Raw genomic sequence first — 12,964 nt, forward strand, 5'->3', positions numbered from 1 at the left:
ACTCTACTTAATAGTTGCAGAAGGAAGATTCAGGGTCATTCTTATGACCATTGGTTTCTTTTAGTGATTAAAATGTAAAAAAAAATTTAAAAAACAATTAAAAAGCATTTTATTGAATTTTATCAAAAATAAATATCGATGTTTTTGGTTCCGTTCCATGTGGTGATTTATTTTCGCGGAAGGTCAATATTCAATCAAACTTAAATACTTTATGATAAATAAATTATGTAAAATTGTGAATTTTACATGTAACGCAAATAAATAATTTATTATTAGTGGTTGCTGCTTTTCCAGAGGTTTGCTTCAACCCTTTTAATCCCGGAACAATTGCCATTTTCAGATTTCCGTATTAAACGATTTTTTATTAATTGAGATTTATTCTTGTCTACGTTTTCTGAGATCTTTTGGCACTTTTTCTTACTTAGCTCTGCATTATGAATTGGTTCTTCAATGTTGATGGATGGGATGTTTAAATTAGAACTGCAATCTTTTTCTATTCTGTAAGTCAACCCACCATTTTTTAAATGTGGTTTGATCACATTTGCATTCGTGTTCTTAGCTTCAGCAACTACCTCTTTGCAATCACTGATAACATTTGGAGTAACTACAGGTCGACGAGGTTGTTCCATGCCATCTTGACTTTTGGTTCCACCATTTTGACTTGTGGTTGCAATATTTTTTTTCGAACATTGACATCTACAAATTCCATGCTTCAAGTATGGATCTGGAGGGCTTTGTTCAATCTTAAGTTTTGTGGACTTATTAGTTTGTTGTGTTCCGCCACAAATTATATTGGCAAAACCCTTTTTCCCAATTTCAGCAGGTACTTTTTGAGTAAGCCGAGTGTCTGCAGGTGACCTTTGCTTGATATTATTTTTTGCATCATTTTTAGGAACATTTTTCAGGGGAATTGTGCTACGGACTGCTTTTGTTTGTAAGCACGAAAGTTTTTCATCCATTTTGACTGGGTTTATTTTAGTTTTTGGTGCAGGCTGATTTACTCTGTCATATCTCAAACGTTCTAATGCTTTAGGTGCATAAACCTTATAAGCTGTGTGCTTTGGCAAACAATCTGTGTGCTTTGGTATAGGTGCCTTAGCAGTGGACGTCTCAATATTTGTCTTTGTAGATTTCAAGAATTTATTTTTTTCTTCTAAATTATATTGAAATCGTTTAAGATCAGCGGTTACTTTTTCCCTACATCTTGAGCCTTAGGTGTGTTGTAAATTTTTAAAAGTTAATACTTATCATATAATAATTAACAACAGTGAATCCTTACCTGAATCCGATTTGGGACCGCTCTGCGCATCCCAGATTGTAGATTTATAATTGGTTGCATTCATTCGCTGTTTGGAACAAGTTTTTTGTGTCGCTAGTATAGGATTTTTTCTAAGTTTAGCTTTAACAAGAAATGGCGTTTTTTGAAAAATATATTGCAATATAATAAAAAATAAAAAAATTGCATAAAAGTAAAGGTTACCATTTTTGTCTTTTGTACTGCAGATTATGCGAGCCATCTGTGTTGTTATCTCCATATTCTTGAATCTCCTTTAAGAAATTGATATTTAATCAGGAAATAAATTTGAAACAACTTTGAAACAAACTATTTAGACAATAAATTTTTTTATAGAATATTTTTAAATGCTTTGGTCACTAAGTTCAAATGAAAACAAAAATGGCGTTTGCCAGATAATAATTACACAGATAATATCTGTTGTAATTGTTTTTGACGAGAGTCATTAACATTGCAAAAAAATTTTGCCAAATATTAAAACTTTCTAATATTAATTTTTAAATATTACACGTAAATATTTTTAGGTGGAACCAAGATCGAAACCTATATAGAATAACCTGCAATATTATAAGAAGCAAACTGATCTAAGTAGATTCTAAGTCTATCAAAGGAAAATATTGCACTTTAAGACGGAGTTTTGAACTGTTGACCCAAACACTTATGAACGCGAAATTAGGATTTTGACTGGTGTTTACTATTTAGGGAATTTGTATTCTATTACTTTTTAATAGCTGTCAGGTTTTGATAGAAATAACTAACAAATATAATTAAATACTATCATTTAAATCAGGGCAGTTCAGATCAGATGCGATCGCGGGCCAATACCAATCACTGTACAGTTGAGAGGGTCACAAAAACAAAATCAAACGTTCATAGTTGTTTCTGATAAAAAAAAATACGGTTGAAATTGCAAATTTCAGTTTTAATCAAATTAGAAAAAATTTTAATTCATATATTTGGTATACCATAAAAATATAATGTAGTTTTATCAGTATACCAAAAGAAAGTTTGCATAATAGTAGTAGATTAACAACATGTAGCGGGCCACTGCACGTCCAGCGTATGCTCAAAATAAGCTGAACAGAAAAAATTACAAATACAGTGGTACTTCGGAGTGTCAACAAAGAGACCGAAATATTAGAGACAGTAAAACGGCGAAATTTGGAGTTTTTTGGTCATATTCTGAGGCATCCGGAAAAGTACGGACTACTGAAATTAATCATTGAAGGTAGAATTGTAGACAGACTGAAGAATTGATAACGCCTCTGATGTTCTGACATCGTTGGCTAGAGTCCAGTAAATAGAGTAATGTTATATAACGCCTCTGATGTTTTGACATCATTGGCTAGAAGCTATTTAGTGGAAATTTGCATAACTTCTGTAGCATAATAATTAGCATAAGTTAATTTGGAAGCTCTCTTGAGTCAATAAAATTTTATAATAAAGACAGTCATTTTAACACTACAAACAGCGTCTTTGCTTTTCCTTGGTCTCAGAGCTTCGAAGTAGTCAATAAAGCAAATTTATTGCAACGACTCGGACCGCGACTGAGTGATACCTCAGCAAAATTAAAAACGACGAATCCGTGTCGTTACAAATTTATGTCAATGATTTGTTAAAAGTACAAGATCACTTTTTCGAGAAGCTGTAGATAAAGTCAAAATAGCAATCATGTTAGCCAACGTTCGAAGTGGACAAGGGACCTAGAAGAAGAAGAAGAAGCGGGCCGCATGTGTCCCGCGGGCCGTGCTTTGGACAACCCTGGTTTAAATGATATTATTTTCTGTCAGTATTACATTGAAGAAGTGTTTTTCTATTATTATATATTGTTGTTGAATATTCACTACTGCATAATAGCAGGCTATACCTACTGCATACTGATATAGTATTTTCTATAAAAACACTTAAAAGAGGCCTCTCATTCACATTTCTCAGGGAGAACACGCTTTCTACTTACAGCGTAACCATTGCAACACATGCTCACTTCTATTAAGAATTCCCAGCTCTATGAAACGTACTTTACAATATTTCAGACTGTTCCTTATTCGTTTCTAAACTACAGTTCCACTCTGCATAACATTAACCAATAAATCAATTGAACGCACTAAAAAGATATAAATAGGATTTCTAATAGTTGATTAAACTTCCAGAAGTATTACATTTAACAACTATTTTTTATAACATTATATGCATAATATTAAATATTAAATATGTACAACTGATATTAAAAGTAACCACTTATATATCAAAAATATTTATAAATACTTTTTATATACTCTAACCTACTACATCGTTTAGGAATCCGTAAAACTAATTTTATAAATTGATTTTACGGAGAAACATATTTTTCCAGCACAACAAAATTAACTAAAGAGTATAAATTAAACATTATTTTTAAATTAAATTCAACAATTTTATTTAAAAAAATTGTTTTTCAAATTTTAACTTAATCAAATTTAATAAAACTTTATGGAAAATATATTGTAAATATTTTTGCAAAAAAAATTAATATTTAAAGTTACTATATTTTTAATATTTTATATCAAATTATATCAAATCTTGTAGTATATTGACATTAATATTAATCATATATTTGTAAAAATATTTTAATATAATATTAATAGTTAACAATTTTATTTAATTGTTAATGTTAAATTATATTATAACAGTTTTATTTTTATATTCATTTCATTTATATCGTTTATACAAAAGTTATAAGTAAAACTAAAAAAAAAACAGTTTCCGTTTAGAAAAATTACTAAGACAAATTGCAATCCTATAAAATTTAATAAATAGAAAATTAGTGTTTTGAGATAAATTTTTACACATCATTTTGATTTTATATATTTTAGTGAATATCCGAGTTTTGTTTGAAAATATTAATGCATAATTTTAAAAACTTATTTATTGTTAACTATTAGTTTTCATACCAAATCTTTCTAAAACAAATTAGATGTATTAATTATGTAAATATTTAATACATTACATTAGAAAAATATGTTTAAATTTAATTCATTATAAATAAATACAACTAATATACTATATAAACAGTTTAAGAAATAAATTCACGTGCCTACATACAAACATTTTAGGTAATCTTTTTAACAAATATTTTTTACATTTTAGTTTACAAAGTATTTCTGGTTAGTTTTTCTGCATCTAATCTTAAAGTAATTTTATTTTTTTTATTGTAAAACTAAACTCAATAAAGTGATTTTCAACTTAACATTTAAAGCGATCTTTAAAGTATTGAAGAGCTGAAATATATGGTGAAGCGTGTTTAAACTTTTTTTACGTATATTAGGTTTAGCAAAGTAATTCAAAATTAACGAGCGTTGCAGGCCTTACTAATATTTCATATTACGTGGACTTATTGTCTTCTGCGGATTCGTTGAAAGTATGTGATTTGTTTCGGGTATCCATCCACTGCTTTACAAATTTCTCATATTCTCGTTTACTGCGACAAATTATTACTAATGTGCTCGGACGACAACCTATTGATTTCAACTCTTCAATGCGAAACTTTGTAGTTTCCAAACTATGACAGAGTATACGCGGCACTTGTGCAATATCGAAACGCGAGAAACCACCTTCTCCCAGTAAATAATCCAAAACCTCCTTAATCTATAAAAATAACAGTTGAAACTAATAACAATTTCATTAGTTGCTTACACATACCTTAGTTACTCTAACTCGTTGTACTTGCGGATGTTTTGCCATTATAGCTTTAGCTTCAACTTCAGTGAATTGCAAGCGTTCGCCCAAGTATTTTGCTACAGTTTTATTGCCTAGCACTGCCAGTTCGTCTAGCGTTAGTTTTATAGACCTGTTAATATTGAATTATAATTATTTTATAATTATCATAATTGTATTGTTTTTATATGTCATTTTAGCAGTAATTAAAGATATAACACATATTCAAATAATGTGCTTCAGCATTAAATTTCAATATATCTTCATTTCTTACCTCTGCAATATATTTTCCGGACACCGTATCATCCATGGCATAACTTTCTCTTTTTTGGCAACCTTTACACGTTCTAGACGATTTTTTACTGATTTTGGTGTATAACGAAACGCCCATAAATCTTTTAACAAATTCATGGGTGAGACATTATAGTCAATCATATGCTTCAGATTTGATTCAAAAATATCGAAAGGCATCTCTAATATAAATAAACGTTTTGACAAATATTTTGTTACCACTTGAGGATCAACTCCTAATTTTTCACTTATATAATAAACACGATTGCCATAAGGAACTATATCTGCTTCACGACGTAAACCAGAACAAAGTGAATGTAAACGTGTTACACTAAGTTTCAAGAAAGGCACCCAATGATTTATATCTCGCATCTTTAATAATTTTAATTGTTTTAACTTTAGTTCCAAGCGTGCTAAAAATTAAACAAAAAAAAAATCTAGTATGTCACATACTGTGTGTATACTCACATTTTTCAATCGTTAGAAGCCATGGATACTCCAAACAGCTAGCCTTACTCACACCCTCTGCAAGCAGTATGTCTAATGAATATACTAAGGCTCGTTCACGGCAGGCACGCTGTACTGTCTCATCTTTAAGTATTTGTCGTATTTCATCATTCTTTAATCTAAAACGTGTACGCAATGCAGCGACAAATACATGTCCATTTTTTCGGCCCTCCTCGTCCCTTGGATAGGGTACAATATAATCTGTATCGCTATCATATAATGTATTGGTTTTAAAGTCATCCTGTGTATTTAACGCTATACCGTTATTTTTACATAATGTCATATGGTTTTCATTATGAAAAAGTTTATGCTGAAGTGCAATAATGCCCTGCGGTGTGCAATTTGTTTGTATAGTTATTGCACGTTGAAAACCGCATATAACCTGTCTTAACATTGTGTTATTGTACTCATCCAGTACTTAGATTTATAATTGTTTAATATTAATTTACTGCTTGGCTAGGAACATAAACTTATCAAAATTATTGTTAAATTATACTAAACAACATTAGCGGCCTTAGAAAAGTCAGCTGAAATATTATTCAACTGTCAATCATATACTGCATTACCAACTTAGCTGTCATGTGAAATCAAAAATAACGTTGCCAGATTCTTACAGCTTGTGAATTTTAATATTATACGAAAAATCCAAAAAAACCAAGAATTTTTTAATAGTTATATTTAGGTCGTGTGCGAGTTAGGCTAAGTTGCGTTCTAAATGAGGGAAATTCTAAATTGTGTCGATAATGTAGTGATGTGTCGATACGTGTTGATAAATGGCTAAATGTGTGCAGTGCAAAAAATCCTAAAAAATCTCCCATTTGGTTTAGCATCAACCGCCCAACAAGTGGCAAGTACTTGGGTCCTTTTTCGTCCTTCTATTCTGTCGTTATTGAGTTAAAGCTGGAGTGGCTTCCGTTGGCATAACTACATCTCTTGTTAATGCAAGCAGCTCATTTAGCTTGAGGTTACCTGCCAAGTCCCAAAACAGTCTTCTTCCTACTTGCCAGTGCTGGACATTGGCACAATATATGCACCGTTATCTCCTTTTCTTCTAGACATAGTCTGCAAGTGTCTTCCTTAGCAAGAGTTATCTTTTTGAGGTGATACTTGAAGTTGCCATGTCCAGTAATTAGTTAGGTCAGCCAGCTTAGGTTGCTCCGCGGATAGCACTTTTATCGCTTCCCTGACCCACGGTTTCGGCAACATGAGTTTAGTCTGTCTACAAGTGCTCAACTCTCTCCACCTGTTGAGATGAAGTGAGGTCATCCATTTATAGACATAGGTTGTCATCATGTTGAAACCCATTGGTATTATGGGTTCTGGGCCGCAGAAGTTATGGTTTGATCCTTGCTTTGCAATTTCATCTGCCTTCTCGTTTTGCTCAATACCGATGTGTCCTTTAACCCACATGACCATTAATTCATTTCCATGAACACATTCCATGAGCTTAGTTACACATTCTTGAAATAAGCTGTTAGCTATGTATGTCTTTTGCATGCTTTTGATAACTACTTGATTGTCCAGCGCTATCAGAATCTTCTTCTGATACACCTGACAATCCAATAGGTGATCCAGAGCATGTGAGACGGCCATAAGCTCCGCCTGATGGACGGAAACATATATTCCTAGATGTAGAGTACACGTTAGATTTAGCTCTTTCGAGAAAACCCCAGCACCAACTCTGTCATCCATCAAGGAGCCATCGGTAAAGTTGCAGATGTCATTCCTTTCACATTCATTATGTAGAATGCCGTTTACTATCAGTGTTCTATAGGACACTTCTGTCGCATAAGCTCTCCTCATAGTCTCCAATAGCATCTGCGTTACCTTGACCGCGGTCTGGACGAGGTCAAGAATTTTCCGATGACCCACCAATTTTCCTAAGTTGTTCCATGTGGAGCTCCGGTTCATTCTTTATACGTAAATCCAACCGAAGCAAACCTAGCATCGCCGCTAACACCGGTGTTGGTGTGGTGCGCATAGCGCCCGTTATTCCAACACAGGCTAGTCGCTGGACCCTATCAAACTTAGCTTCTATTGGTTTTGGGTGACTTCACTCCACCAGACAACTGATGCATATGTTACAATAGGTCTGACCATCATCGTATAGATCCAGTGCATTGATTTTGGGGATATCCCCCATCGCATTCCGCACACTCTCTTACACTGAAATAGGGCTCTCTTCGCTTTTCTGATCTTTCCATCCACATGTACATTTCAGGTCAGTTTATTATCCAAGATGATTCCTAGATACTTCACCGACTTAAGGGCTCCATTGACAAGCTTCTCTTCCTCGCGAAGAGGATAGTGTCTTATTTCGTCGCATTGATCAGGCCTTATTCCCTGCATTATTTTCCTACGCATTTGAGATCACTGCTTATTACGTTTCTAATGGTGTCTGGGAACTTGCCGATCACCATCAGTGCTATATCGTCTGCATACAAACAATGCCTTTGAAGTCAAGCTGTTGAAGTAGAGAGTCTATGGTCACGTTTCACAGGAATGGTGAAAGCACCCCTCCCTGTGGGCAACCTCTAAGTGCTCTGCCTCTCAATCCATGTCTTCCATTTTGTAGATTTACTGCTCTTTGCCTTAGCATGAAATCTATCCATTCAATAATGAGTGAACCGACTTTTCGCTCAGCTAGACCAGATGTTAATTTATCAAAGCTTACTTTGTCAAAAGCTTCTTTGATGTCCATCCAAATAATAATCCTAATATTCCCTTTAACATAACTCATCTATTATCTCTTAATATATTTAAACTAAAATAATAAAATTACCATAACAACATAACTTAAAGACAAAATTTCTAAAATTATATCCTTATAATAAAATCCCGCTTAAAAAGATATACCACATAAAGGTAAATTTGCAACATTAAAACATCTACAAGTAAAAGATATATTCTTTAAATTGGCTTCATGCAGGGTACTCCTGACCGTTATGCAATGAATATCCTTGCCAATTTCTCGGTTAACATAGAAATATCTGAAGATATTTCTGAGTTGACTGTCACATTTCTTATTACTTTGTTGCGTTCGCGGTCGTTCAAAGCTTTAGAACGGCGTCTGTTCTTTGCATTTTGCAATAATGTCGACGTCTTGGAACGTTGCACAATGCTTGATGATTGATGTAGCGGCTTCAATCCATCATTTCCCCAATGTAGGCATAAGATTTTCCTTGATTCGGTGGTTTCTTTATGTTTACACTTCATTATGCTCAAAATGGATTGGATTTGTTATAGCCATTATAGGTATGCGATTTAGTCATTAAGACGTTTTGAGATAGAAATTATCCATCACGTCAGTTATGATATAGAAATAACAGGTCTTTATGGTCATCACTGTACATCGAATATACTTTTGAAAACCTATTCTAATATATTCTTACATCCAATACGTCCATTTTACCAATAAATATGTTTTTTAAATGTAAATAGAGTTTATTAATAATTTTGATTGTTTTTTTTTTTTAATTTCAGTTATTGAAAACTTATAAATGTACATTAATTCTCATAATGATTAAATGTAATTCTCATTTACTTAATTATTTGTTTTCCATAAATCCTTTCTACAGAAAGTAGAAATTTAATTTCAATTTTAATATTCTGAATAAAATACTTCATAAGTTTATAACTTCAGTACCAGGAATATCTTTCATTAAAAAGTTTAATAAAAATTATTAATTGATGGAAATATATTATATATAAATGCTGATATCATAATAAACCCTTGATATTATATAAAAGTACTTTAACGCTGTTGATTTTTTAAGAAATTAAGAAAAGAAAAGAAATCTTTTTAATGATATCAATTTGTTAATATTATTCAATAATACCCTTATATAATTGTTTTTCTAATTATATTTGATTCTTCTACTTAGATGGAGAACATTTTAGACTGAGAGTCTACCAATTTTTTTTATTAGTTCAGTATTTGATTTATCTATTATTGTTCCAAATACTTTCTTATTCCTGGAGATGTTGTTTAAAACAGATGAATGAACTTAATTTAAATAAGATAATTTTGAGTAAAATCGTAACCATTATGCGGTAAATACATCTGTGGTAATAATATATAAACGTATTTACAGGTACACTGAAAATCTTGAAGTAACGTTGTTAGGAATACTAAAAACAATTTTATTAATCAAACTAACTAAATGAATTTATATTTATTTTTTTATTGTGTTATACATTATTTTTTTTTGTCTATAGCAATATAGTGTTTTAAGGTAGAACGGAAATATTATCTCTTGAAATGTGATGTGAACATGATGTGTTGATATTATATTTTGATTGTAGAGATCAATATAGAAAGCTTTACACACAATAATTCTTCTATTTTGTTAAGTTTATTAAGTTTATTGCTTTTAAGAATATCTTTAAGTTATTGTTTATTTTCAAGTCTCTTCACAAGTATTATATAATATTTAAGATGGAAGATTAGATACTAGTGCTGTTCATATTCGAATTTACGAAGTATTCGAAGAAATTCGAATATTCGCATTTCAACGAAGTCTTCGAAGTTGGAAAAAACTTCGAAGTTTTTGTGAGTTTTTGTTCTCGAAGTCTTCGAAGTTTAAATGTAGTGAAAAACTTCGAAGACTTCGAAGAGTTCGTAAGCAAAAGGTGAAGTGAGAGCGCAAAATGCAAACAAACGTGCATCACACAAATTATTTGAGGGATGAAAGCATTTGCTTCTTTTGTACGTTTTTGTTTTTTTTTTTTTGGCCTTCTATGCAGAAAATTAAAAACATGTTTTTTTGTTTTATTTTATTACATAAAATTTATTTTATTATTAAATATGTATTATAAATCTGGTAATACGGTGGTCAGGTGCCCGCAATTTCGGGTGTCCTGGCCAAACGATGGTTGACAGAGTCATAATGGCCGTGGTTGATACCCAAACTTACGCCGAAGGAATGATCAGCTATTTGTTTATCATTCATTCGACGTGGAGTTGCGTATTCACCACCGTGTGCTGAGACCCAAAGATCAGCAGAAGTATTGGTAGGCCTCGCTCCTTTCCAATGAGGAAGTTACGTCCAAAACACATAAGTTCATTTGGAATCGGTGAAAATTCATTCGAGTTTCCAATGAGGAATTTATCGACGCATTATCTTGATACATGTGTTTGTAGAACACCGTGGTGTTAAACCTTCAAGATAGGTAATCACGTAAAAATTCAGGCGTTGTTCATTAGAACTAAATAATCCAATTTACATATGTATTTACATTCTACGTACTATTAATTAAATAAGAAAATAAAAACATAAATAATTATATAGTGAAAGATCAAATTTTAACTTTAAAAGTGTAATTGACAATTGCTTCAGATTCTTTTCGCTTATCTCTTCAATTGGTTTTTCCGAACTTAATAAACTATCAAAAACCTTTTTTTTGGACATCATTGGGCTTGTTTATTTGTTATAAGTTGTTCCTCGCCGACGCTATCACCCTCTTCGCTTTCATTATTATTAACCACAAGCAGTTTTGAATGCAAAATCTGCTGACACTATTCCACACTTTATAAGCAATTTACATTGCCGTAAATAGCGTACATTTGAACTCTTTTCCATCAATGCTATTAGCCAGATTAATAACTATTTCCTTGCGGTGAAATAATTTATTTATAACAACCTGATCAAGGGGCTGGAGCTTGAAAGTGGTGTTTACTGACAAAAAATTTATTTTTACGTGGCTGAGATTAGGGGACCCATTATAGGCTGTCCATAAACAATTGTCCATAAACAACAGTATCTTTCGATTTTTAGTTTTCATGCTATCATTCAGCATCTGGAGCCATTCGGTAAATAGATCCACGCCTTCTTATTGTGTCGGTAAAGCATTGGAAAGCTGAGAATGTTCTTGAAACACCTTGAATATGCAGACAGGTTTTTTGTTCTGCATTACGAATTATAAGAGATTTAATGTTCATTAAATTTCAAATAAAATACGAATTAAGGAATTAAGGAGGAGATCAAAATGTATGGAAATTTTACAAATAAACAAGGTTTTTTCAATCGACCAATAATTTGTTACGAATTATTGAGGTTTTCGATTAATCGCGGTACGAATTACTGCAATTCGACTATATGTTCTTTTGAAATTTATTATGTAAAATAATAAAATTCTATTGCAATCCATAAATTATACGGTTGAGTACACTTATTCGAAGTCAGCAATTCTTAATTCAATAAATTGTTTTTTTTATCAAGTGTTTTTATAATAAATGCGCGCTTCAATACTCGTAGCAACTAAAAGAGATATGATTACTTATTAAAAGTTCGAAACGAATAGAAACACCTCTTCTAGTTATTGTAATTACCGTTATTTTGTATATTATACAGACCTGCTAGATTTGTTTCTGTTGAGAAGGACCAGCAATAATTTGTGAATTGTAAAGACAAGTGGCTTCGGAATTAGAGCCGGCCATTCTTGAAATTAGATGTTGTCAGCAACTTTCGGGGTTTTGTCCTCGTTTTCTGTAATTTATACTAGTTTTTTGACATTAGATTCTTAATGCTATCTACAAAGTAAAAAAAATCTATTCCAAGTAAAATAAATAACATTTTGAATTTTATTATATGACAATTACAACATTGAAGACAAAAGTGTAAGTTAATATATAGATATATTTATACGTACATAACTAAATATTTACCTATTTAATAATTGATCTTTTGTAGAATAAACTCTGAAATTATTAATTTTATTCTCTGTTGTGTTTACATACAATATATGTATATTACGTATACATATATGTTTATAAGTATGAGTATAATAAATTGTCTTCTTATTCCTTAAATCTTATTAGTTAATATATTAATTTGCTTATAACTTATATTAAAACTATAATAATTTGGAATGTATGTTAAACTTAAATAAAATAAAATAAATAATTAACGTTATACATGATTAATAATCTAAGCCAAAATTTAAATAGTTCTGTAAGGATTTTAAATTTTCTTGAGCAAATTAATGCGTATTTATATATTATATATTATATCTAATTATATAATTGATATGGTATTCTTCTTCACTTCATGAGCAAAAAAGTTTTCGAATAACCTTTTAATATAAGGTTCGTAGTAGTCACAATGTTAATATATTAGTCTCATTTAACTATAATTTTTATTTCTTTAAAATAATTTAATTTTTTTTTTGAATCTGCCG

At 31.3% G+C, this 12,964-nt stretch overlaps 2 protein-coding genes across 2 annotated transcripts; both read right to left on the reverse strand.

The window, feature by feature from the left end:
* Positions 1–110: 110 nt before the first annotated feature.
* LOC119689326 lies at positions 111–1,591 on the reverse strand. Its single transcript, XM_038104132.1, has 3 exons — positions 1,481–1,591; positions 1,280–1,399; positions 111–1,210 (listed from the first exon to the last, which is right to left on the reverse strand). The coding sequence occupies exons 1-3, from the start codon at positions 1,533–1,535 to the stop codon at positions 273–275; spliced, it is 1,113 nt and encodes a 370-aa protein (XP_037960060.1). The 5' UTR covers positions 1,536–1,591; the 3' UTR covers positions 111–272.
* A 2,783-nt stretch (positions 1,592–4,374) lies between these two features.
* LOC119661854 (transcription termination factor, mitochondrial-like) lies at positions 4,375–6,352 on the reverse strand. The gene is made up of 4 exons (XM_038071359.1): positions 5,747–6,352; positions 5,262–5,691; positions 4,973–5,120; positions 4,375–4,918 (listed from the first exon to the last, which is right to left on the reverse strand). The coding sequence occupies exons 1-4, from the start codon at positions 6,177–6,179 to the stop codon at positions 4,655–4,657; spliced, it is 1,275 nt and encodes a 424-aa protein (XP_037927287.1). The 5' UTR covers positions 6,180–6,352; the 3' UTR covers positions 4,375–4,654.
* Positions 6,353–12,964: the final 6,612 nt, after the last annotated feature.

The sequence above is a fragment of the Teleopsis dalmanni genome, chromosome X (assembly GCF_002237135.1).
Source record: "Teleopsis dalmanni isolate 2A chromosome X, ASM223713v2, whole genome shotgun sequence".
NCBI classification, from domain to species: Eukaryota; Metazoa; Arthropoda; class Insecta; order Diptera; family Diopsidae; genus Teleopsis; species Teleopsis dalmanni.

What these genes read in the sequence shown, in the direction of transcription:
- LOC119689326 (XM_038104132.1), bottom strand. Translation starts at nt 1,535, where the DNA reads ATGGAGATAACAACACAGATGGCTCGCATAATCTGCAGTACAAAAGAC. An exon ending in CAGTACAAAAGACAAAAATG is followed by an intron (nt 1,400 to 1,480) that starts GTAACCTTTACT and finishes TTCTTGTTAAAG; the next exon opens with CTAAACTTAGAAAAAATCCT. An exon ending in CGGTCCCAAATCGGATTCAG is followed by an intron (nt 1,211 to 1,279) that starts GTAAGGATTCAC and finishes AACACACCTAAG; the next exon opens with GCTCAAGATGTAGGGAAAAA.
- LOC119661854 (XM_038071359.1), bottom strand. Translation starts at nt 6,179, where the DNA reads ATGTTAAGACAGGTTATATGCGGTTTTCAACGTGCAATAACTATACAA. An exon ending in CCGGAAAATATATTGCAGAG is followed by an intron (nt 5,121 to 5,261) that starts GTAAGAAATGAA and finishes CAATATTAACAG; the next exon opens with GTCTATAAAACTAACGCTAG. An exon ending in AACGAGTTAGAGTAACTAAG is followed by an intron (nt 4,919 to 4,972) that starts GTATGTGTAAGC and finishes TTATTTTTATAG; the next exon opens with ATTAAGGAGGTTTTGGATTA.